Consider the following 27,911-nt stretch of genomic DNA (forward strand, 5'->3'; position numbering starts at 1 on the left):
CAGTAGCAGTTAAGTATTCCATAGTCATAAACTCATTAATCTTTTTAATCCATAGACCTGTAGAAGGAATTTCTGGGTTCCTCCAAAACAATAGTATACAGGAGCCAGCTGTATTTACCAAATGGCTTTATATTTCCTCAGTGGAAGATCATTGCAGTGGGGCAGAAAAAAACTCTGGATCATTTGGGTTTTGAAAGTCTGCAAATGTTTTAATAATTAATCGCACTTTCTCCTTAAAAGGCCTTAACATTGAACAAGACCAAAAAATGTGGAGCATTGTTCCCTTCTCCTCCTAGCACCTCCAACATATTTCCTATTACTGTGTCTCATTTTATGTAAATTTTCATGAGTTCTATACCATTTGGACAATATTTTATCGCCCATACATTGAACCCCACTACTCAATAGAGCACTGAAACAGAATAACAACATAATCTTACATTGCTGAAAGATAAACTCCCTTTCCAGCTCCTGGAATATAATCCTCTATAGGATCTACTAAGAATAAATATATCTTAGAAAGACGTTGTCTTAACCCTTCAACCTCAACACATAACTTCTCAACTCTCAATGATGTTTCATCTTAACTTTCCCCACACTGGGGAGCCATGGCAAAATATTTGAACAAAATCTACAAATAGCTTGTTCCAAGGTAATCCATTGTTTAAATTCCACGTGGTGACACCTGTCAATCAATAGAGATGCCACATAATACATATAGAAATTTGGTATTGTAGAGGGGGACTGCGCATGCACATGGACAAGTGAGCAGCTATCCTGCTCGGCTTCCGACCCGCGCCTTTCAATTTCACCGCCACACCGATCACCGCAACACACAAATGGAATGCCATTCACAGAGAGAAAAATATGGGAGCACCCTCAGTGCAAGTGAAATCAGTGCCTTTTTCTGGCTCTAAAGAGACTCCCGGCTTTAAAAAGGTGGAGGTAGGAGACACATTCCCTTCCAAGATGGCGCTGTCATCCCCAAGCTCAGCTCGCAGCATGTCACCTGGCATGCAGAAAGGCTCTATCTCCAGCTATAACTCCCTTCTGCATACAGGGGATCAAAGAGAGGACACCACTATAGCTACCTCCAAGTCTCCAGCTCCACAGTTCCCAGGGGACAGCTTTGCAGATTCCACAGCCTTCCTCACATGGGAGGATTTACTAGCCTGCATGTGTAGGCTGTAAAGAATAGTGAAGGAGGAAGTGGCCATACTTAAAAGAGACATCACTGGCAGAATTGCAGACAATGAAAAGGCAACAGCAGATTTAAAGGTGTGGGTAGATCTACACACAGAGACTCTCAATTCTCACTCTTTACTCCTACAGCAACTGCTGACCCACCAGGATGATTTGTAAAACCACAGCTGCCAGAATAATATTCGGCTTAGAGGGATTCCTGGGGAAGTCATCCACAACGATCTCTACGCTGCTGCCATAGCCATTTTCAATATTCTACTACAAGCATCATTGGACGCCACCGTTGAGGTTGGTCGTATCCACTGACGCTGGGGCCTAGAAACCCAGATCCCTCCAGACCACGTGATGTAATTTGCAGGGTCCAATGCTTTGCTATAAAGGAATCCATAATAAAATCAGCAAGAGTCCAAGATTCTAATATTTTACATTGATTCGAAACCCGCCACATTCTTTACTGCGCAAGGCCCTTAAGTCAGTTCTCTCTGCTCTTTGCCAGCAAGAGGTCTCATACAGATAGATGATTGAACCTTGCATACTTACCTCTTAACAAGATCCAATATGGCGTATTTCAACAAAGCAATCCACTAGGCATCGGGTACAAATCCTCCAGGATGACCCAGCATGAGATTTATGATCCATGTCCAGTGGTAATCCTGGTCTCCTAGATTGAAGAAGCTTGAAATGTGACTCTAGACGTCCATTACTGCGAGATGTGAGCTGTGAACTCTGCATGCGCAAGGCGTTAGCTATACTAATATTGTTTGATAATTGGTTTTATAATGCTGATATGGTTGTATGCTATGGTGCAAATATACATTTGCACTAAAGTTTTCTCTTTGATATATGTTTATTCAAAATGACCCATATTTTCCTATTTGTTGGTTTATGGCCATTATATAGCTAGGTGCAGTTTTAATTATATTTTTTGCTCAACAGAATGTCTCAACAGAGGGGCAGAATGGCTCACAGTGCGGTCACAGTTTGATTGATTGAGTCCCCACTTTAACCCTCACCCCTAAAGTTCCTGAGGGGCTAGGCCCTTTTTCCATCTCTCCCCCTGATAAAACAGGGATATCCCGTACGCTCCCAATCCCCCACCCCGAACTCCCCACACCCCCTACCTTACCCAGATTCCCGCCCCCTCCGGGTTTCTCCCTCATCCCTAGATAAGTGTAAGACAACTAACCCACCTACTGGGGCAAGGAACAATAGAGAATTTCAATAGTCTGTTGGTTGTTTATGGTTTATAGTAACCCACTTCAAAAACAAAAGATACGAAAACTTTTCAACCTGAAATTTCCGGTCGCTTATTATTGTGCCTCCAAGGGTTCTATACCGTGTGGTGTCTCTGTACTCATATCCAATCAGGTTGGCAACTTTTGGATATTTATCAGGATACTGAGGGTAGATTGATTTTTCTAAAAGGCCTGCTAGAAGGCAAATTGATGACACTTGTAACCCTATACTCTCTATTGACTGAACAGCTTGTTTTTCTAAAATAAAGTCTTGGAAAAATTGGAGGAGATTGTGGAGGGTCTACTTATCTGCAGAGAAGACTTTAATTTTACTTCAGATACAATCCTGGATACATCTGGTGCGGCCCCCACTCCCGTACTGCGAGATTAGACTGCTTGAAGTGGTATATGCAGCAACACCAACTCTATGATATATGGAGACTTACTAATCCTACGGAAAGGGATTACACTTTTTTCTCCTATCCCCACAAGATGTACTCCTGGATGAACCATTTCTGGCTGAAATACACTGACACACTGAACAGATCATACAGGTCATACAATGTTCTCTAGGTGACATAGCATTCTCAGACCATGCTCCTGTTATGTTGACGTTCACTCTCTCCTATACTTCCCCTAAGTCATGGCAATGGAAATTGAATGAATCCTTTCCATCGGACCTGGTCAGCCACTGAGCAGAAATTATTTTGAGGTGAATACCTCCCCAGATTGTTCCCTCACAATAGACTTGGAAGCTCATAAGATAGTGATGAGGGATCTGCTTATACGTCATAGAGCCAGGATTAAAAGAGAAAGGCAGGCTAAAATTTCCTTACTGCTGAAATGGGTACAGGGGGTGGAGGGGTTACATAAATGTGGACTTGACAAAGATGTGGGAAAGGAATTGACATTGCTTTAACTGAAATTGGCCTCTCTATGGTTGGGGAAAGCTAGGGCGGCCTTGGTTAAGTGTTGCAGGACTTATTATGAACATGGAGACAAATGTGGACGTTTACTGGCCAAAGCACTGAGAGGGTTCAGAGCACGGACACGTCCCATTTCTCTCCTCCTCTACTGGCACTACGATTTCTCTAGGGATATTGCAAATATGTTTCGGGATCACTACGCTTCCCTGTATAACCTGAATCAGAATAACACAGATAGTACTGCACAGGCTTTTAAAATGAATAGAATCAGACAGTACTTCCAAAACCTAAACATACTAGCCTTAACTGAATCGGAGGCAAAAAGCCTAGAATACCGTATCATTATTGAGGAGTTTTAGACAGCGCCAGGCCCAGATGGGTTCCCACTTCCCTATTATAAAGCATATGCTGAGACTTTAGTTCCTCACTTTGTGGCCGCCTTTTTTTTCCTTGATCTCTGAAAATGTTCTCCTTAGGGATACTCTAAGGGCACTGATTACGGTAATCCCCAAACCAGAAAAGGACCCCACAGCATTTAGTAGTTATAGGCCTGGGATTTCACGATGCTTACCCTGTAACACATGGGCCTGGGTGACAACATGATGCAATGGATCAGAACAATATATTCAAACCCTTCCGCATGTGTGAGAGTAAATGGAGAGATATCTGACCCCTTCCCTATCACTAATGGCACCAGACTGGGTTGTCCCTTGTCTCCCAAAATTTTTATCTTTACTCTGGAGCCACTACTCATAGCTGTAAGTTCCCATTCGGATATATCCGGTTTACATATACGTGGTTCAGAATAGAAAGTTGCTGCCTATGCAGATGACTTAATGTTTGCAATTACTAACTAACTCCTGTATACCCCTGTGCTGGACACCATTAAAACCTCTAACATTAGGGCTATGGATGCGTAAAATCAATGATTTTATGCTATTGAAAAATCTGATGCCAGAGGTACTACGGAAAAGTTTACTATTTGGGGCAGTTGGTTATATTATAGGAAAAAAAAAGACTTTAATGCCACATGGACCCACCCACCATCTGATGAGAGCATGCTTCACAGGATCTTAGGTACTCAGATTGTATGTGATTTTTGCTATACAACAGACAACATGTATATTTTGTTCTGTCTTTCCTATACAGGTACAGCATTTGTTTGATTTTTCAAACCTTGGACACGTTTTTTTTTTTTTTTTTGCTCATGTTACTATAGATGTTACACTACTTTTGTAATATGCACTTATGCAGTTCACTATTTGTTCCAGTTTAAGTACCATATCTATTGTTATGTATATTATTTTTGAAAATTTGAAAACAATGTCAAAAAAAAACAAAATTTGGGATCGCCCACTCATACTCCTTCTTGGGTAAAATCAAACAGTGTAAATGGTGAAAGAAATTAGGAATTCTCTAGGAAGTGTTTGAAAAAAATATAAAAATCTGGGCAGTATATTTATTTTTATAATTGATATTCTGCCAAACCATGAAAAAGTGCCCTTAACCCACCTCTGTAATTCTCCCTTAAGATTCATCAATAGTGTTACACAGTTTAATTGAAAAACTTGTGATATATTACTTAGAATATATTTACCAAGATATTTTATTGCCTTATCAGCCAACCTAAATGTATAAGAATGTATCAAACCTTCAAGAACTGTTGAATTAAAGGAAATATTTACAGCTTCTGATTTAGACTAATAATTAATTGTAACCTTAAACCATAACCATAAACCTTTAGTTCTTTAGGCAAGCTAAGAAGAGATAAAGTTGGTTTAGAAACCAGAAAAATCAAGTCATCAGCTACTTTCTGATAACTTTTCCCTATCCTTAAGCCCCCAATGTCAGGGATTTTCCTGAGGGCAACCTTGTCTTGTTCCATTTAAAATATCAAAGGAATCAGACATAAATCTTTTTACTTTTACTCTGGCTGAGGGATAACAATACAATGAGAGAATCCATAATATTATTTTTGATTCTAACCCAAAATACTTCAAGATATGCTACAAAAATGGCCAACACACCATATCAAATGTTTTTCCAGCATCAGTTGACAACAAAAATATAGTGGAATTTTACTTTTTTAACTCACTGGACCAAAGAAGCAAAAAACATTTGATCCAAATTATTTAATTTATGCAATATAAGTTGTAATCTATTGGCCAAAATGTTTGTAAATAACTTCAAATCTTAATTCAATAAGGAACTTGGCGTATAACTAGCACAGACGCTCAGATCCTTTCCTTCTTTTGCTATAACCAAAATATTTGCCCTCAAGGAATCTCTTGGGAACCATCCCCCTCAGCCAGAGCATTCAGGGCCCTCAAAAAGGTGGCCCAAAATTTCAAGTTTCTTGAATAGACAAGGGTATACCCATCTGGTCCAGGCGCTTTACCAGACAGTGTATTTTTTTATGAGTTAGTCAGTTCTTTTATAGACAAGGGCTCCTTTATTAGTTTAACATTACATTCTCCTAGCTTAGGCATCCCAGGCCCTTCTAGGTACCTGATAATATTCTCCTCTATGCAAAAGAGACCCACTCTTACCTTTTGGCTCTAAATTAAACAATTCCTTATATTAATTACCAAATATATTCGCTATAGTATCTGCTTGGTATTGTTTCTGCCCCTTTTGATCTACCAGATATGCAATTGATGTCCCTTCTCCTTGCCCCCTAAGGGCCCTAGCTAACATTTTGCCCACTTTATTACCTTGTTCATAAAACTTCATCTTACATCTAATTGATTTAGTCTTAGCTCTTGCTATATACAATGATGCCAGAGAAGCACTAAGATCTATTAATTTTCTCTCATTAGTATTATCCAGTATTATGTTCTTCCTCCAATTTTTTGGATCTATGAGACATTGTTAAAATCTCTTCTCTACCCTTTTTTAGCTTAACCCCATGTTTAATAAGTTTCCCCCTCCCCCCCAATTACTACTTTATGGGCTTCCCACACCAAGAATCGGTCACTCCCTGGAGTATCATTTATTTGAAAATATCCCTGCAATTCTTTAAGTAGGTCATTCATTCAAACGCCAATTCCAGAAACTTGGTTTCATAAATTCCAATGATACACTTCATACAATTGAGACACCAAGCATCCTAGATGAGTGCAGTACTACATTAGGAGTGAAATTGAAATCCCCTAGGATCAAGAATCCTTCCCCAAACACTCTTATCTTCTCTAAAGTTTTTTCCAAAAACCTCCACTGCCTCTTCAGTGGCATAAAAACACTCGCCAATGTAACCTTGTTACCATTCAATAATCCCTTAAGAAATAACACTCTGCTCCTTGATGATATAATTTGCCTAGGACTGAGGAACGCTTGTCGGGTATGTTAACCCTTTACCTGTCCAGGTAGTAATTGTTACAGGTTCCATATTGTCCTTTTACCTTCAACACACCTACCTAGGGATAAGGAGTAAACACTAGGAAGGAGACAACTAGGAAACAAACATACAGCAAATCAGAAAATAGGCCAACATCCTATGTGACACCCCACTAGTGTCCCTAAACCCCCTGGGAAAGCGTAGAAGGTAATTTCCTGCTGCCTGCTGCCTCTCAGTTCCAGCTTCTAAATGCTCCATAGTCCATCCAAATTGGCTTCAAATGGATTTTCCTAAACCATATCTCTTCACTCTACTTGCTTCCAATGGTGTTGACTGATTCCAACCCGGGATCATTGCTGATTTTAAATATAATGAATAATCTGGTAAAACATGGGAGAAATTCTTTCTGGACTAGCCTGTAATTGAAATGGGTACCTTATCTGTCTCTTGTATTCTTGGCACAAAGCTTAACTGAACGAGTGCTGGAGTGCGCATCAACGCACGCAAAACGTGCGCATGCAAAGATGTTAGAGATGTCTCATTGAATATAAAAGAATCTCTACCCCGAGCTTTTTTCATGATTTCCTCTTTTAATTGGTAAGTGAGAGAAGTTGATAATTGATGAGTGCTAACAGCAAATGATATTGCTAGGGCGTGCTGGGTCAGTGCTCCTAGATCTATTCATGCAGTCAAATTTACCGTATTTTCCGGTGTATAAGGCGACTGGGCGTATAAGACGACCCCCCACTCTAACCAATCATTTGGGGGTCGTGTTATATGCCCAGTATTGTACTGTTCCTTCTGCCTGTCAGATCTCACTATTGTGAGAGAACTGAGAGGCAGAAAGAACTGTACACTACTAGTTCTAAGTAATGAATGGGCACGTTCCTTTAATGAATGGGCGTGTTCCAGTGAAGAGCCAATCCAGGCTCTCCACTGGAGAGCCAATCCAGGCTCACGTCCTGCTTTTCAGCTTACACGAGTCCTGCTGTGAAGCAACGCGAGCCTGCCCAGGAGGACTCGTGTAAGCTGAAAAGCAGGAAGACAGAAGGAGGCACAGGAGGACTCGCAGGGACGCCAGACAAGAGAAGGGACTCGCGGGGACACCGGACGCTGCAGGTAAGTACTGGTACCCGGCGTACAAGACGACCCCTGACTTTGTCATAGATTTTTCGGGGTTAAAAAGTCGTCTTGTACGCCGGAAAATACGGTAATTGTGGCTTTTTTTGGTCTTTCCAGCACCCAATTTAAAAAAGAAGACACATATGTTTCCAGCTCTGCAAACTCCACAGTTTCAGAGATGCCTGTTATGTGAACATTGTTACGCCGACTTCTATTCTCTAAGTTGTCTTGTTGGTACAAATTATGTTGTAATTAATCAGCATAGTCATTTACTTTATCAAAATCAATATTGATTCACCTGGATTCTCAGCCCCTCCACTGCTTTCTCATTTTATTCAAAATGAGTGCAAATTTCCTGTTTAAGATCAGAAACAGCTATAGCTAATGATCCCTCTATTCTTTCATTAAGCTTTCAAAGTACATTTTAGAAGGTAATGTTCCATTCTGAGACTCTACATTTTCCATTGAATCACCAGCCAATGAAGGTGCTATGCCCCTATTTTGAATATCACAGTCATTAATAACATCAGCCTCATTTGAAGATGATAAGTCACCAACCTATGGATCCGCTGCACACTCCTTCTTAACTTTTAGCACTTCATACCTAGGAGCTTGAGCCGTGGCCTCGGCTCTTACCCTCTGCTTGGGAGAGACTGCGTTGTTAGTTTGTACTTGCATGCTTGTTTCCACTGATACTGGACCCCACCAAAAAGGTCCTGCAATCTTTCCCCTGCTGTGTTGTTCGCTGAGCTGGTCGCATTAGCATCTTCCCCTCGTGCTTTTGCTTCCCTGCTGATCTTACTTACTCACTTACCCACTCCTTCCCATCACACCATTCATCTCCCCTCACTCCAAATTTGAAGGACGCTTCACACATGCTGGGTCCGAGTCGGGAGCAGCAGTTTTGTGCAGCTTACCCTGCCATCACTCAAGCCACGCCCTCCCATATTGTGTTACATTTATCTATGTTACTTTCTTATTCTGCAGAACAGAAAAGGCCTCTGGGAGAGAAAGTGGTAGAAGATGTCACTGGTATTTTGAAAAATTGTCTATTCACCATCAAACCAGGTAAATAGAAAACATACAAATGATAAATCTGTAATTGCTTTAGGATTTTTTTAGGTGATACTTCACCCTTGAAAATAGTAGCTTTTCTAAGATATTGCTATACTTTGAATAAACTAAACTTGAGGATAAAACTAAATGAGCTTTGAAACTCATCTTGTCTTTAGTATCTAGTTTATTATTACACAGCTCAACAAAAAAATATTTTCACTTTCCAAGATTTTTTAAATATATTTAGTGTATTTCAGGTCTGCTGAATCCAGAAATGGCATCAGTTCATTGAATTGGCTCCAGTTCTTGTGATACAGGAATCGAAATAGACAATTTTACCAACAACAAATGTTTACACAGCATAATATTATCAATCTTTATTTACACCGATGTTTTGCATTTTATATATCAAATTAAATATTAAATGTAGCATAATGTAGCAATGTAGCAAAATAAATATTAAATGTAGCATTATTTTAATGAAACTTTCATTTGCCTTCTTTTTGTTCATACATTTTATTCTTTTACAGAAATATGAGTTCTTCAAGAAGAAGTTGTTTAAATGACCCTAATGTATTTTGCTACATTTGTGGTGAATATTCTCAGCAAAAACAGAGAGGAAACATTACAGAATAACAAACAAGCATATCTTGCATATTTTGGTAATAAACTGGGGACCAAGATAAGTATTGGGCTCCCCATAAGGTATGCAAAACTTGTGTATAGTGTCTGTGTCACTGGAAATCCGAAAAGTTTTTTGGCGTGCCTATGGTTGGGCGAGAGACCAAAAATCATCATAATGATTGTTATTTTTGTGTTGTGAATGTAAAAGGCTTTAATCGTTACAAGAAAATCAAGTGGGAGTACCCTGATTTGGAATCAGCAAGACGACCTGTGCTGCTTAGTCCTTATGTTAATCCAGGTGTTAGCAGTGGAAGTGAATATGAAGGAAGTGTTTCATCAAACCAGAAGTTCTCCCAAGAGGAGCTCAATTATTTAATATGTGACCTAAGTCTGTCAAAACAAGAATCTAAACTTTTAGCATCCAGGCTAAAAGAAAAGAACTGTCTGGGATAGGAAGTTAAAATAACAGTTTATAGAACAAGAGAGGTGACACTCCTACCAAATTTCAGTGAAGATGGAGACTTTGGACCTGGTTTATGAAAGCTCTCCAAGGCTGGAGAGAATACACTTTCAGAAGTGAACTGGGTGATCCAGAAAACATGGAATGGATTTTTAAAAATCATTTTCTATTTGCTAGCAAATGTTTTGAATCCTGGACCAGATCCATTCCAGGTTTGCTGGATCACCCAGTTCACTTCTGAAAGTGTATTCTCTCCAGCCATAAATCGGGGTCTTTGTGTACTGTTGTAACATCCCTGGACTACTAGCCCATATGGGAGTACCAGAATACCAAGCAGAAGACTGGCAGCTTTTCATAGACAGTTCCATTGAAAGTTTGAAATCTGTTTTACTGCATAATGGCAACTGCTATGCATCAATTTTAATTGGTCACTCAACAAAACCTTGAAGAAAGAAAAAAAAAGAAGAATATGAAAATATCAAAATAGTCTTACAAAAGCTTTGCTATCATGAACACCAATGATCCATATGTGTTGATTTAAAAATTGTGAACTTCCTACTTGGAAAGCAAAGTGGATACACAAAGTACCAATGTTTCATCTGCTTGTGGGATAGTAGAGCAAAGCAGGATCACTGGAAAAAAAGTGACATGGTCTCCAAGGGAAAACATGAAAAAAGGTGCAGTGAACATCATTAACGAGCCAATGGCTGAGAAAAAAACGTTCTCTCTCTACTACACATAAAGTTGGGATTAATGAAGCAAATTGTTGGAGCTCTGAACAAGGAGGGTGAATGCTTTAAATACATTTGTAGATTCTTTCCTGGATTAAGTACTGAAAAAATTAAAGGCAGGATGGACATCTTTGATGGACCCCAGATTCGGAAACTGATAAATGATTAAAATTTCACAAATTACATGAGTTATACTGAGGCTTCTGCGTGGCACAGCTATGTCATGGTTGTTAGGAACTTCTTGGGTAACCATAAAGCACAAAATCATGAAGAACTGGTACAAAACTTGCTCTTAAGCTTTAAACATTTGGGTGCTACTATGAGCATAAAGGTACACTATCTCCATAGCCATTTGCAAACATTTCCAGAAAACCTTGGGGATTTCAGTGAGGAACAAGGGGAGAGGTTCCAACAAGATATAAAGGTGATGGAAAAAAGGTATCAGGGCAGATGGGATAGACACATGATGGCAAACTACTTGCTGGAGCCTTCAACGTGATTGTCCTGATCATCTGGAAATCATATATGAGTTTTTCAATGACTTCTTTGTTATTAGTTCTGTAATAATACTGAATATAGAATATATTGACGTTAAGTATTTCAAAAATTTAATTTTGTAAACATAGGCATATCTAGTTTAATTTTGCTTATTTTCATGTTTCATTAGTTTTCTGTGAGGTTAATATTGAGGTCATTATTTCAAAAACTAGAGCCAATCTACCAAAACCAATATCATATTTGGAATATATGCATCAAACATAACCGAAAATGACTTTAATCTGTTTGGCAAGAAAATGTTTGTTGACCAGTAGTATTATCCAGTAATTATCTATCACCAATATATTACACAGCACTTTACTAAGTCCATAGTCATGCCATTAGCTGTCCCTCAAAGGGGCTCACAATCTAATGTCCCCACCATAGTCATATGTCATTAACACAGTTTAAGTGTAGTGGTTCCACAGTGGTTGCAGATGTCAAAGTTGTGACTGTGCTCCCTGCTCCAGAGCACTTCTCATCACTGGCAGAACTACGACCATTTTGGCCTTCTCACTGTGTGGACCTGAAAACCCAATCAGTGGCAGTTCAGCTGTTAGTTGTCACTTGAAAAACAGCCAACAGAGAAAATTTTGCACTCCTCACCTTTAACATCATGTATTGCAAAGCCTGGCAGAGGAGGCTAGTAGTAGAAGATTTCCTTTAACCTCCCTAGCAGTAATCCCGAGTGTGACTCGGGGTAGAAAAAAGTTGCTGAAAGTGGTAACCCCGATCACACTCACAGGTAGGTAAACCTATGGAAAGTAATAGTAAATACAGCCTTACCTGATCCGCCGGCGTCCTGCGTTGTCCATTGCTGCGAACCCTGTCTTCTTCCTCCGGCGTCTTCTGCACCCAATGGGGTCTGCATGGAGGTCTGTCACTGAAGGGTCTGAGCTATTCTATGATTAGATAGGGTGGAGCATTGCAGCGGGGGAAGGGGGGATGAAGTCCAAATTTCACATCAGGGTCCATAGGCTTGTAACTACACCACTGATCCAATAGGTCAATGAGTCTGAGATGTCATTCCGGATGCCTTTAAGTTAGTCAGTATTCTTTAATAAAGCTAGAATCAGAATGAAAGACCCAATGTAGTTGCCTTAACTTAGCATTTTGTATCCAGTATTGTAAACAACATCAATGCCTTATGTACAATTACTCTCGAAACATACCAAGCATTTTAGGATTTATTTACTAAAAAATCTTAACTCAATAAATTGTGTGTACATTAATTTTAATTGTTTAATCATAGAAAAAAGTAAATTTAAATTTACTTTAAATAGGTAAATATAATAAATAAAAATAAAGATAAGTTAAAAAAATCTCTCTCTTCTCTCTCTCTCTCCATCTCTCTATCCCTCCCTCTCTCTCTCTATCCCTCTCTCTCTCTCTCTCTCTCTCTCTCTCTCTCGTAAGGTGAATTGGATCCATCAATGCACGTGAATTTCCCTATCCTATGGGTTACCAAATGGGTGGATTACTCTAACAAATATGGCTTTGGTTACAAACTTTCTGATGACTGTACAGGAGTACTGCTGAGTGACGGAACACATGTTGTTTTCTCCCCATACACACAGTAAGTAAATCATTCAAACTTTTGGTTTCTTGAGTCTTTCCTCCTAACAACATATGGGAAAATTAGCCCATGTTCGTATATAATCATAGTTCATTCAATTAAAGCTAAACCCAAGCCCCATGTTCAGTTTTTCATAGTTGTACCAAGTTCATCTCCTGTACTGATATTGCTTACTCTAATATCACTGTGTGCATCTCACAGTTGCATTAAAAATTGCAGGCTGACTGTCCTTTACCCACCTGTCTCATTTATTGGATTTCATTTTTTTCAATTATGGACACACATGCAGTCTGTCTAGAAATACCAACCCATACTTTTTCCAAGTCTACTTTTGACTTTATTCTCTACACCCAACTCAGTAGGGGTTACACACATGAATTTCTCCTTATTTTTTAATATGCTCTACTGATATTCACCCTCCTTTCTTCTTTTTCACCAACTGCACAAAATTGCAAACAGCTGTATAAAGTTAATTTTAAAAGAGTTTGCTATTTAATGTGTCCACTCAATTTCTTTCTTTATTTTTTTTAGATTCTTTGCTCCCTAAACCAAAAATATCCACGTGTTTAAAATTGTTAATGTGATTTTTTTTTTATCTATCCTTTCCTATAAAAAAATCTGTGTCTTTGTATTGACACTGACATTTCAAAACACAATTATGACACCAATACAAAAATATTTCCTTCAGGTATGTCGGCACTCTGCAGCTCCTGCTGTTTTTTAATTTTTTTTAAATAAAACAATAAAAAAATATTTTTTAAACTGTATTATCTGTGTTACCCATTTTATGTATTTCAAACATTAATTAAGAGATAAGATTTGCTACTGTTATATGAATGGGAAAAAAATACTATCCCAAGCTTTATAAGGCACAAATGAGAGTCATTACAGTCTTTTTCTTTTTGCTTTAGAAAAGTTTGCTATTCTACATGCTCAGAAGAACATATTACATTTCCTGAATGGAACCCACCGTGTAAGCTAGAAGCAAAGATGAGGATACTCAAGTTTTTCTTTCAATACATGCAAGAAAATGTCTTGGAGGTGAGGAATGATTAGCCAAAATAAACAAAGTGCAAGATGTTTCTGTACAGTATAAGAACCATTTCCTTATATGACTATTTTAATAACACTATTTAATAAAAAAGGAAATACCATTGACAATGGTTCATGAGACACACAACAAGGGAAACAACTTCCAAAATGTAGTAACAATGTGGCAACTGCCCATTATTTATACAGGCTATACAGTTCAATACGCATACACAAATTATCAAAACCAGCAAGGAGGTTAGAAATCTACAATGAACATAACTTGAGCATACTGCGATCTCTCAAATCATTCAAGATATTTTCCCTTTTTGTTCAGTTGTCATTTTAAATGTTATAAATGGAGGGGGGGGGGGGGGCAGGTGGAATTTAAACTCCAATGAATTCAAGAACTTCCTCCAATGGAACCACATCCTTTAAATTTTTTTTACAATCAACCTTTTTGCTGAAAGTGAGATCTTTTGTGTGAATGCATGAAAGAATCTGAACTAAGTGGAATTCAAAATCACAGTTAAGTTGAAAATTAAAGGAGTTAAACCTTTAAAAGTCTATAAACTGTATATAGCTTAGACGGCTAAATGCTGGGAGTCAAATAGGGTGGCAGAAAGGTCAGAGAGGGGTCATTCACCAGTGGAGGGGGATTGGGGATAGTTGGGGGAAGGGTTAGTGATAAATCTCAAGAGTGTCCCATGTTACACACAAACACTGGAGTGCACAGTACTATTTGTACTAAATAACAAAAAGATTTGGCAAACACTGCTGATAAGTGCAGCAGTGGTTAAAAGAGCCTATTCAATGCTAGAAGGCTGACAAGCAAAATTGGGGAGTTGGAAGCCTAAATGAATGAAGAGCACTATGACTTAGTATTGCTAAATCCTGGCTTTGTTCTTCATGTGACTGTCTTTCGAAAGACAGAGTAAAACAAAAAGCTGGTGGTGTCTGTTTGTGAAAGGTGATCTGAAAGTGAATGTGAAGGAAGAAATTGTTGATGGAGCATGTGATGATGTGAGACATTATAAGTGGAATTGCATATGGGGAGGAACGGATAGAGAATTACCTACTTGCAGAGATAGAAAGAGCTGCACAGGCTGGGATAGTGGTAGTGATGGGTGATTTTAACCACCCTGACATTAACTGGTGTAATGGCACTACAGCTTCAGCAAAAGGGCATACATTTTATAAATGAAATACAAGATAATTTTATGGTACAGTTAATAGCCCCGACAAGAAATAAAATTCTGCAGGACCTAGTTTTTGTTCAAACAATGCAGAGCTTATACCAGATGTACACATAAAAGAAAATCTGGGAAGTAGTGACCATAATATGATTTAATTTATTGTAAGTTGTAAATGGGAAGCAAAAATAGGAAAGATTAAAACATAGATAAAAACATTAAATGTTAAGAGAGCAAATTTTCCAACCTTATGGGTGGCTTTCCATGATTTGGGTTGAGAGGGAACATTGTCCTCAAAGAACACAACAGAAATGGGAATGTTTTCAGTCAATTCTATACAAACACACTAAAAAACCTATTCCAATGGGTAATAAATTTAAGAGGCAAAAAATAAAAAATGTAGGCCCCTTAAGGTATTGAGGGTTGGTAACTGGGGATAAAGAAAAGGTGGATTAACCAAACACTTTTTTTTAGCTCTGTGTACACAAAGGAAAATGGAGCTCAAGTCAAAAATGCAAATAGCAATGTCAATGCCTTAAAAGAGCCACAAAACTGATATGACTGAGCAACCGTTTTATACAATTAATGTTGACAAAGCATCAGGACCTGATGGATTACACCCATATTTCCTCAAAGAGCTGAACACTGTTATTCTATTGTTTTTAATTTCTACAGACTCTATAGTCACTGGGATGGTATCAATGGATTGGTGTAAGGCCAATGTGGTAATTATCTTTAAAAAGGGAGCAAAGTCATTACCAAGTAACTACAAACCTGTAAGTTTAACCTCTATCATTGAAAAGATCCTAGAGAGTTTTATAAAGAACCACATTAAAGAGTTTCTGTTAGAAAAAAATATCATAAGTAAAAGTCAGCATGAATTCAAAAAAGACTGAAAATGTCAAAAAATGTACATTCATTTTATTAGGAAGTAATCAAACAGTTAGACAGTGGATAGCAGTTGATATAGTATACAGGTAGTCCCCGAGTTAAATACGAGATAGGGACTGTATGATTGTTTTTAAGTTCAATTTGTATGTAAGTTGGAACAGGTACATTATTTTAATAAATGCAATCAGGACAGATGTTTGTCTCAACACCTTTTTAGGCAGCATGGTGTCAGTTACTGTATACAATCCTCACTGTGAGCTAATCACAAAGCAAATCAAAAAGAAAACTTTATGGAGCCTAGACATTCATTACCTTTTGGCACAAGCTGTGCTTTGATATGCAAAAAGAAACAACTGCAGAATTTGTTTTGGTCATTAAAGAGTTACAAGAGCTTGCAGTAGAGTTGTCTCAGCTGTGTTTAGCAAAAGATTTCTTCTGCAAGTCCTGCAAACCACCCCCTACCCCCCTCCAAGCCTCTGTCCTGCACTGGAGGGAGCAAGGAAGTCCTGTTCGTATCTAGGAATTGTCCGTATGTCGGATGTCCGGGGACTACCTGTACTTAGACTTTGCTAAAACATTTGACATAGCACGCCACAGAGGTTAAAGCGTACCTAAACCCAGAATTTTTACTTTACATAAAAGGGTAGACAACTTCTATAGATTGTTTTAGGCAAAAGCTGGATGAAGCACAAAATTTAACTGGGTAAAAAATTTTAAAAACAGAATATTTTCAATCAAGAGAACTTTGCCACTTTTTAGGCTATTTTAATTCCTCCATAGTTAGGTAATGTTAAAATACAATGTTATTTTACTCTTAAAAAACATTTGTCATTGATATGCAAATACTCAATGAATAAATGCAATATTTATAAAACAAATAACTATCATTTAACAACAAATTCCAAACATATTCGCTTATACTCAACGCATGTCACAGATAATTTTCTGCTTTTTCAGGAGTAATATTTGAGCATGAGGGTATTCACTTTCCGCAAATATTAATTTTTTTTATCAGTTTTTTATCAAAACTTTTTTTTAAAAATTAACAAAATTCATCAATCTATACATACCTAAGTCTACATATCCAAACAGTCCCTCTATTCATTCCTTTAGTTGGCCACAAGCAGGGAAGGCACTTTTCAATATACCAGGGTAGAATTTAAAGTAGCATTTTAACTATAAAGGCTACCTTTTTACTATAATTAATATTATATAGTTTAGAAGTAGTATTCAACTCATAATTATGATTGGTGAATTTTTAACTTTATTTCTTTAAATGTATATAATTACCAAATGATCTTCTTGACCAATTCCACATATTCATTTATATGGATTGATGTTTTTTTCAATATCTAAAAAAGTCCACATTAGTGTTATATTTAGAAATAATCAATTTGACCAGACTAAATGAAATATTAATATTAATTTTGAAATATATTCAAAGTTTATATATCGATTTACCCTGGGTGTTATATTCAAAGCATCCACAATATTCCTCACATGGGTTTACCACCTGTCAAAGGATGTATTGTTTCCTAAGCAAGAGAATGAGGGTTGTTCACCAGAAGGATCTTAGACTATTAGATGTTTGCCAAGCCTGTAGTAATCATTAAATATGTAAAGAGAAGAGAGAAAGAGCAGGCTTTGTTGGCAGAATAACTAAAACTGTAACTATTTTATTTCAGTATTCAAGAGAATCACATAACAACATGTAAATTAAACTTAAACTCTAACAAAGACTTAGTACCACACCTAGACATAGTTCTCCTACCATTCATAGGTTCCGTATTGAGTTTACATATGGAAAACGTTTGCATAAACTGTGAAGTTACATGTACAGGTAGTGTTAGTCAATATGGCTCATGTAAGAGTGTTAAAAGAGAACAAAGGAGATGATATGATGTAGAATCTGTCCAGGTAGGTACTTCCAGAGTGAGTAGTTAAATACTTGATGACTGCAGGTGGCTTGGAGTAAAAAAGGGGGAAGAACCTCTTATAGGTCAACTTACCCCCTAAAAATGTGAGTGCAAAAAGCTTGAAAATGTGTAGATATAGTAATATGGATAAAGTAGTTCCCAATTGCCTACTTCAAATTGAAATTGACAGTACTTTTATGGGGATGTGTGGGTATTGTCTAATAAACTTGAGGAAATTTCCCAATGAATTACTTATTGGAAGATAAATCATAATTGCAAAAATTAGTACTTGAAGATGTTTTTGAATAAAGATATAATATAATATAGAAATAAAAAATAATATTATATATTATAATAGTTGTAAAATAATATTGTATATTATAATGTTGTAATATACAGAAGGACGTGGTGCCAGCAGATAGTCCAAATGAAGGTTTCCCAAGGAAATTTTACCTGCCTGTTATAGAGCCAACTGATTCGGTTGCTTCTCCCTGGGTGTCCCACGTGGAGTGCGTGCATTGCGTTCTGATGTCCGCTTCTGTGCAAAAGCACCAGAAGCACAGAGGACGCCCATCACATCTGTGCATTCAACTAGAGGGAGGAAATTTATACAGTTGAATGCAATCAATTCTTTAATGTTTAGTGACAACATCCCATTACAAAGTTTCCTCGGAGCCTGAGCGCAAGCCTCATATGAGCTCAGGCTCGGAGGAAACTTTGTAATGGGATGTTGTCACTAAACATTAATTGATCTAATCTATATATAAATATTTAAATAAATATTAAAGTTTTAAAGGAAAGGCAAGAGGTCATGTGCTGAATAATGTTAAGCTTCATAAATAATCTGTGGATAATCTTGTGCATCATTTGCATAAACTTTGGTATGATTAAGTTTCTGTTCTGACTACCTGAAAATCTGTGAAACAAAAGTATGTTCCCATTGGTAATAGGGAGCATTAGCCAGCATTCGACTTAACGGTGAACTCATAAAAGAACCAATGACACTATAGGTATTATATAGACATGTATTTTAACTTTCTTTATTAAAACTTTAAAAAGTAATGCTTTGTTTTTGTTTTGTTTTTTAAACTGAATTTTTATTGAACATTTTCACATACAAAGACAACCAGCCTTATACAGCAAAACATCTTGTAAACACAGCATACAGGGTGATAGGTACATCCGATAATGGTACATAAAACTCTGGCGTAAGTAACAGTAAAAAACAGTGGCTGTACTGTAGCGGCCTATCAAACCCCATAGACTATAAAAATACAGGAAACAACAGATAAATAAACAACAGAAAACAAGAAATGAGTCAAAAAGAAAAAACGAAGCTAAGCCGGGGAATAGGAGGGGGGGAGGAAGGAGTGGGGGATACATACAAAGGTGGATAGGAAGCACAGTGGCGTCTGGAACCAGCGACATATTAAACTTGTAGACTGGTATAGTAGGCATCCCAAGGTTCCCATATCTGTTAAAATTTCGCAACCCTGTTTCGGAGGAGGGCAGTGAGGTACTCCATCAGGCGTATGTCTTGAATACGAGCATACAAATCCTCCATAGAGGGGGGCAGTCTGGATTTCCATTTGGTGTAGATTAGAGTACGAGCAGCCACTAAAATATGTGTAATAAGCTGACGGGTGGACTTGGGGAGGTCCATAAGGGGCAATCCCAGCAAGTGATGGAGCAGGTCAAGGGGAAATCGTTGTTGAGTCACGTCCCCAATTAGTGCATTGCCTCCCCCCCAATAGCCCTGAATAAGGGGACAGGACCAAAAAATTTGTTCCAGAGTCCCATAATGGGACCCGCAGTGCCAGCAAGCTGAATCTACCTCCGGAAACAGGCGTAACACCGCCGGCGTATGATACCAGCGGAACAAAATCTTGTAAAGATTTTCTTTATAAAGGGTACATATTGAGCTTTTATTTGCTGCTTCCCACAGTGTGGACCATGTATCCTGCTCCAGGGCACCGCCCAAAATACTCTCCCAGGTACTAATCTATACAAATTTACCAGATACCTCCCTTGCCGAATCCTGCAGAAGGCCATAAATGGACGAAATAAGGCCCTTAGAAAATGGACCTCCAATGCAAATTCTCTCAAAAGGAGTTATTTCAGTGAATCTGGGCACAGAGTGAAGTGATTGTATGTAATGTCTAATCTCTAGGTAAGCAAAAAAGGATGTTTGAGGGAGATCAAATTTTTCCTGCAACTCCGAAAAGGAAAGCAATCTTTTTTCCACTAGATGTAATACATTTCGGAGATGAAAAAGCCCCTGGTCTTGCCATGGCTGCCACATATTTCTAGCTAAGCTGTCAGGTATCAGAGGGGTTCGTATGATAGATGTAAGCACAGAGCCCCCAGAGGAAAGATTGTACTTAGAATTATACGTTCTCCAGATATTCCTCAAAAAACCATCAGGGACAGCAAATCCCTCTCGGGCATTAACCAGGAGGAGCTCCAAAGCATCACATTAGGATGAAGTGGGGAAATCCAAGCTTCCTCCAACTTTCGACTTACACTGAGGGAGACTAACATAGTCCAGGAGGGTAAGTAGCGAAGATGCGTCGCCACATAGTATTTTATCAGGTCCGGAGCCCCCATACCTCCGAGTGCAAACCACCGACTTTGAAAGTCTGTGACTTTTGTGAGCCCAGATAAAGTTCAAAATGCTAGCCTGTAACTTCTTCAAGTAGGGAGAGGGACCAGAACCGGGAGGGTATCAAACAAATATAGGAGCCTGGGCAATAGCATCATCTTCACTGACGCAATTCTCCCCAAGAGCGACAATGAGTGTCCCTTCCATTTATTCAAGTAGGCATTTAGTTCCTGGAACAATGGGGGAAAGTTCCAAGTATATAGCTGAGTGTATGTAGCTGTTATTTGGGTACCCAAATAGTTTAAGGAGCGCTCTCGCCAGGTAAAAGAATAACTATTTTTTAATGCTGAGAGTTGCGAGGGGGGTATATATAAGGGTAAGGTGTCAGATTTCGAGGAGTTCACCTTATAGCCCGAGACAGTACTAAAGGCACCAAGTTCAGACCACAAATTTGGGAGGGTGGTGGTAGGTTGTGTCAATGTAAGCAGTACATCATCTGCATATAATGAAATTTGGTAGGAGGTATCCAATGCTTTGTTTTTTAAAGTTTTAATAAAGAAAGTTTTGCCTTTAAAGTCCATGTTTAAAATTTATTATTATCGGTCATAACAAAGTTTCTAAATTTATCATTGAGATGTGGCAACCATTGTATATTAGTTATAGGTCTGACAGATTGTTATTTCATTCATGGTTATTATGTAATTGCTTTCAAAGGAACTGTTAAAGGAACTCTGGGTAAATGGCTAACCTTGCACCCATAAAAAAAATGATACCTGCAACAACAGTTGTTAGTACCCTATGTGCTACCTAAACATTTGATGATAGGTTACAGATGGAATGTGCCCTATGTGTATTCTTTTTTGTATATAGAAAATAGCAAGAAATGTTTTTTAACTTTGTAAAAGTTATCAGTACATAAAATATTTATTCTTTCTTGTTACATTTTTATAGAAATATGTAGTCACTGCCATAATACAGGCTTAACTGGTAAATCTGCTGCTGTTTTTACAGGGTGGAGATCTTCGGGGAGCACCCAGCCTATCTGTCAGAACATTGTGCCTTTTGCAGTTTCTGAAGACAGACCAAGCACTCCTGATGTTGTTTAGTAATGGGACATTACAGGTACAGGTTTTGATGACTATCTCACATAGGGACACATAGAGTACAGCTTTAATGACTATTTAGTAAAAGTAAATGTGGCACGGTAATTGTAAACAAATTAGCTAGGTAAGGCTGAGATAGGCTAAAAAAAGCCTTCAGTATCAATATTAATATAATGTAGTGTTAATATTAATAATGAATGTAATGTTTCCACTACAATATGTGAAAGAAAGAAAAAAACTTTTAACCAGGACTTATCCCATATCACAATTTTCTTTCACTTTTTTTTTGTTACATTTCAGGTTCATTAATATAATTTTTAGCCCGTTTTAGCCCTGCACAGGACAATGGTTCATGCCTAACAAACTTTTATTACAGTAGTGTGCAGATAAAAGCTGCTGGTATCTGTGTGACAGGTGTGAGTGAAAAGTTTTATTTAGTGGGAGTTGCATAGATGGGTAACTATAACAAAGTAAAACCAGATTACAGGTTTCAACCAATAAAGTAAAGATCAAGAAAGATAAGGTGCTTCATATTTGAAATGGTTTTCTGCATAACTTGCGCCTGCTTTGACCTAAATGCAGAAAACTAAAGAATATATACACCTGCATAAAATCTATTAACATGCATGTTTGGATTGCATAAGCATGCATAATATGTCGATAGAGGGAGAGAGCAGTCAGACACTTCTAGAATTACTAGCCCAATACCTGAAATAAAAATAGCAGGTAAAGTTAAAAAAATACAACACAGATAAATGCTACATCTGTAAGAACAATTTCCAGCTGCTACCCTATTGACTTGGCATCTCTTACCCATATAGATACAGTCATAAATATTTGGAAACCCAGCATCTGGTGATGTCCATGAGTTCAAGACTACAGGTTGTCATTGCCAGCAAAGGGTTTTCAACCAAGTATTAGAAATGAACATTTTATTTTCAGCTTTTTAATTTGTCCAATTACTTTTAAGCCCTTCATTCAGAAATGAAGTGATTGTGTAAAAAAGGTTTTCAATCCTCACATTTTTATACAATTTTTTTGGTTCAGCACACTGAATTAAAGCTGAAAGTCTGCAGTTCAACTGCATCTGATTATCTGAGTTGTTTCATTTAAAATTAATTGTGGTAATGTACACAACCAAAATTAGAAAAAAAACTGTCTCTGTCCAAATATTTATGGACCTAACTGTATGTGTCAACATCAAGACTGAGCAAAGATCATACTGCATCTATGGGTATTTTATTAAAAGGGCTGCCACTGATGATATACTGTTTGGAATTGATATGTTTTGCTAATTTTAAATAACATGTGTCATTTTTATTGTTAAAGTGGAACTGTGGGCAATCTATTTTACTATTTATGTTCAATTTTTTATGACTGTGTCTCCATTTTAGGTGAACTTTTACCATGACCGGACAAAGATAATACTGAGCAAAGCAAAACAAGGTTATCTAATGAGCTTTGTTGACCAAGAAAGACAGAGTTGTACAGTACCATTGTCAGCACTGAGGGCTGGTTGTTCTGCACTTATAATTCAGCGGATGGAATATGCCCTTATTATGCTGCAAACCCTCAAATGGAATTTATAAGACTCTTGAAGAAAAATTGAAAAATGGATTTGGAAAGTGCATTTTCATAATGGTTTAATCAAAGGCCAGTTTTATGTTTGTCATGATAATGTAATGTTACAGATAAATACTAAATATTATGATATGAAGGCTAAAAGTGTCAATGCAGAAATTGTTACTGTGGGAAAATGTTTTGCTGATTTTGCACATTTGGTAGGTGATAATGAATGTCAGATAATTTGACAGCAGGTACAAGAAAAAAGAACAACTGCAAGGCTACTATAAAAAATACTATAGATTAGAGCAAACCATGAACATTGCTTTAAGTTCTGTTCAAGTATTTTAGGCACAGTTTATTCATTGTTTACCACAAACCTCTAAAGGGCAAATGACAATGTTCTTATGTTTGTATACTGTACCTGCACTGTAATTGTTTAAAATTTATGTTACTTTATGTGTACAACTTTATGTGCAACTGAAATTCACAAAAATGTATGCAAAGCCACAAAGTAAAGAACAACATTTCTATAACTAATGTCAAATATAAACCTGCACTCATATTTCATCCAGCTATAATTAAAACTGTTGCTTCTAGTTAACACATCCAAGGTTAAATGTACGGAGATCTTATTTCAAATTAAATAACTTCAATCATACCAATATTATTATTTTTTTTTAGTTTATATTTCTATTTAATCTGTCAAAATAGATTCATGGTGTGGAATGTTGCATTTAATTTAAAAATGACACTGGGGAAGAATTTTGAACCAATTTTATGTTGACTTCATTTTTTAAGCTTACTTACACTAAAATAGGTATGCTGATTCTGAAAGTGCAGTTAGTTTTCTTCTATCACGTAAGGTTTTTTCTCTACCGCTTAAATTAATGCGATTATTGAAGTGTGGATTTGTATGGGCTATTAATTTACACGCAAGACAATGTTGTCAGAGGTTGTGCGCTGCTCTAAGTAGTAAATAAGCAAAATTCATTTTTCTACTTACACACATATTACCTTTCTTTCAGATCATGTCTGGCTCTGCTGTTTCTCGTCATAGGTGCTTAAACAACCCTGATTCATTTTGTTACATCTGTGGTAGTTTCACCATTCCCAGTCAAAGTGCGAACATCAGCACATTTGTAGAGCAAGCCTATTTGGCATATTTCAAAGTTAAACTTGGTGATCAAGATAAGTCTTGGGACCCTCATAAGGTGTGCAAACAGTGTGTTGAGGGTTTACGGATGTGGACAAACAGAACACATGATAAGATGACATTTGGTATTCCTATGGTTTGGCGAGAGCCAGGAGATCATTTCAGTGACTGTTACATTTGTATAGTGAAAACTTCAGGATATAACAAGAAAAATAAATGTAAAATAGAGTATCCTAGTCTACCATCGGCTATATGCCCAGTGGCTCATTCAGATGAAATCCCAGTGCCGGTTTTCGTTATACTACCCCCTTTTGAAGAAAATGATTATGGTGATGAACTAGGTGACAACAATGATGAAGAGTTTGAAATTGAAGAGGACTCTGTTCGTAAGGATTTGATCAGCATGAGTTGAATGATTTGGCATGTGATTTTGGACTATCAAAGAAGGCTTCAGAACTCCTAGCATCAAGACTGCGTGATAAAACTTACTTGAAAAAGGAATTAAGGTATCGTACTTTCGATCCAGAGAAACTGCTTTTCTGCAGTACTTTGGAACTGACAGTGGCTTTGTGTATTGCCATAACATACCTGGTTTAATGGAGGAATTGGGAATTCCAATCTCTAACTCAACTAAATGAAGACTATTCGTCAATAGCTCAAAGCAGAGCCTAAAATGTGTCCTCCTTCACAATAACAAAATATTTAGGTCAGTCCCAATTGGCCATTCAGTTTCTCTTTGTGAAGAATATGCAGACAAATAGAATCATTGAGTTGTTGCAATATCACCAACACAATTGGGTCATCTGTGTTGACCTTAAAATGTTATGCTTCCTTCTTGGCCAGCAACGCTGATACACTAAGTATCCCCATTATCTGTGCATGTGGGACAGCAGAGCTCGTGAGAGGCATTGGGTGGAAAGGAATTGGCCTCTAAGATCTGCCCTAAAACCAGGTGATCCAAACATTCTACATGAGCCACTTGTTGATAGAAAGAATATTATATATTATTAATATTATATATAATATATTCCCGCCTCTGCACATGAAACTGGGTCTGATGAATCAGTTCGTTAAAGCTTTGCCAACTAAAGGAGATTGTTTCAAGTACCTCAGTTTGGCATTACCTAGCCTGTCATTTGAAAAAATAAAGGCCGGTGTGTTTGATCGTCAACAAATTCGGTAGCTCATCAAAGATGAACATTTCATCAGGACAATGTCAGAAGTCGAAAAGAATGCTTGGTTATCATTCAAAGCCATTTTCAAGGACTTTCTTGGAAACACACGAGCAAATAATTGGACATGGAAATTGTCCAGAAACTCTTTGAGAGCTACAAAATGCAGGTTGCAATATAAGCAACAAGGTTCATTTTCTGCATAGCCATCTTTCTAACTTCCCGGAAAACCTTGGTGCAATCAGTGATGAGCTAGGTGAACGTTTCCACCAAGATTTGAAGGTCATGGAAGGACAGTATCAGGGTAGATGGGATCTACATATGATGGCTGACTATTGTTGGAGCATCTGGCGGGATTGTCCTAACACTAAACACTCCAGGAAAAGCTATAAGCGTAAATTTTTACCTTAACCGCTTACCCGATTATTTTCAAATATTTTTCTATAAAAAAAAATAAGTAACAGTAAATCATTTGTATGAACAAAAAAAAATTAAATAAACTACATTCAAGTTAATATTTCATAATTTTTTCATTGTATGTAAAATGTGTATGTTTTTTGACAAAAATGGAGGGTACCCTGTATCGTAAAATCTGAAAGTGATAGCAAAAACCTGGGGTCATTTCTGAAATCACCACCCAAAAATGGTAAAAAAAAACAACTGTAAGATCTAACTCAACAAAAAATGCATTCCCCAGTGTAATACATGAACTGATCTGTGGATATTTGGTCATTCTGAAAGGGAATTACTACGACCACTGTGTTATCAGCAATAGTTTAGTGATATGCCCAGCACTAACCCTAAAACACATACATTTCAATGTGAAGTATAGGTTCAAATTAAGTTTTTATTCTGTACTCTTTACAACCTTCACGCTTTTTGATCATGTGTAATATTTTACAATCCTTTATTCCAGTCTATGGCAGTTTTGTTTTGCTCTTTGAAACTTTGGAATTGGGTTTGCTCCCCCTCAAATTACCTTTTATTTATGCCACTTTATTAGCTACACCTGGTCAACTGTTTGGTAATGCAAATATCTAACCAGCATCACCATGTAGACATTGTCAAGATGAAAGTTCAAACTGAGCATCTGAATGGGTAAAAAGGTTATATTGAAAGTAGTGTAGTAGCTGGTGCCAGATAGGCTGGTCTGAGTATTTTAGAGACTGTTAATCTGTTTGGATATTCATGCATAACCACCTGCAGGGTTTTTTAAGTCCAAAAAAGTGAAATATATATAATAAGCAGCATTTTTGTTACATGAAAATGACTTGTTAATGCCAGAGGTCAGAAGGGAGTGGCCAGACTGTTTTGAGCTAATAAGTAGGGAACAACAAATCAAATACCCACTAGTTATAACTGAGGTATGTAGTGGAACATCTCTGAATTCACATGTCAAACCTTGAAGCAGACTACAACAACTGGAGACCACACAGGTTCCCACTCCTGTCAGTTAAGAACATGCGGATGAGGCTAAAACTTGCATGGGCTTACCAAAATTGGACAGGAGAAGATTGGAAAAATGTTACCTGGTCTGTTCAGTCTTGATTTCTTCTGCGACATAGTATATTTAGAATTTGGCATCAACAACATGAAAGCATTGATCCATCCTGCCTCGTATCAAGGGTTTAAACTGCTGGTGGTGTAAGGATGTGGGGAAGGCAAAGGGGGGTGCAATCTGATATTAGAAAATTGTGCTTACTAAAGTGGCTGTTGAGTGTATGTTAGAAGGGTTTTTAGGGTAAATAATGTACCTCAGTTCAGTAACAAAAAAAAAAATGGTGTGTAAAGGAAGAAAAGGTATTTCTAATAAAGTGGCTGGTCAGTGTATACCAAAGGGGTTTTTAAGATAAGCAATGCACGACATGGAAATATAGAATGGTATGTAAGTATTTCCCTAAACATGCCTGCAAACACTATTCAATCAAATTGGAAAGAACAAGGTTACAAAATAAAAGATGCCCTGCAATAAATGTGTACTGAAATGGTTACAGAATGCATATCATTACAGTTAGTTAATAACCAAAGAAGTTCAAAACTTGTCTTCCCTGGATTGAGACTTGGGCTTCCAGCAAGCCTCACTATGAATTTCATGGCTGATAACTTATGTTAACCAATCTTCACTAAACGTATGTGATACACCAATCTCTGCCTCCCCTGAAGAAGCTATAAAGCAAAACATGCTAGGAGCTGAGATTGCCCTTCTTTTGAAAAAAATACAATGCAGAAGATTATGAATCATGTACCGAAAGATCAGCTAAGATATGATGTTATGAATATCCTAATTCGTAGTATGTATAAAATGCAGTATTTTCTCTGTTATTTCTCGCCTCTGAATAAACACATTATTCAACTGCCAAACTCTGTCACAGTGTCACTTTAAACCATAATGATACAAATGTGGAAAGTGGTTTTTATATTGGTAATCTGTTAATAGTAATGTAAAAAATCAATATGTGCCTAAATTAAAATAATCTGT

The 27,911-nt window shown here is 37.4% G+C and overlaps 1 protein-coding gene across 1 annotated transcript in view; it reads left to right on the top strand.

Annotated features, from left to right (window-relative positions):
- The window catches only part of PLK5 (polo like kinase 5 (inactive)), a 48,683-nt gene extending 20,772 nt beyond the window's left edge, over window positions 1-27,911 (top strand). Inside the window, exons 12-16 of the mRNA XM_072406795.1 lie at window positions 8,811-8,891; window positions 12,648-12,807; window positions 13,719-13,848; window positions 21,450-21,560; window positions 22,936-27,911. Of these exons, the coding sequence (XP_072262896.1) occupies window positions 8,811-8,891; window positions 12,648-12,807; window positions 13,719-13,848; window positions 21,450-21,560; window positions 22,936-23,130 (677 nt within the window). The 3' untranslated portion in view covers window positions 23,131-27,911. The remainder of the gene's footprint in view (window positions 1-8,810; window positions 8,892-12,647; window positions 12,808-13,718; window positions 13,849-21,449; window positions 21,561-22,935) is intronic.

The sequence above is a fragment of the Pyxicephalus adspersus genome, chromosome 3, assembly GCF_032062135.1.
Source record: "Pyxicephalus adspersus chromosome 3, UCB_Pads_2.0, whole genome shotgun sequence".
Taxonomy (NCBI): Eukaryota; Metazoa; Chordata; class Amphibia; order Anura; family Pyxicephalidae; genus Pyxicephalus; species Pyxicephalus adspersus.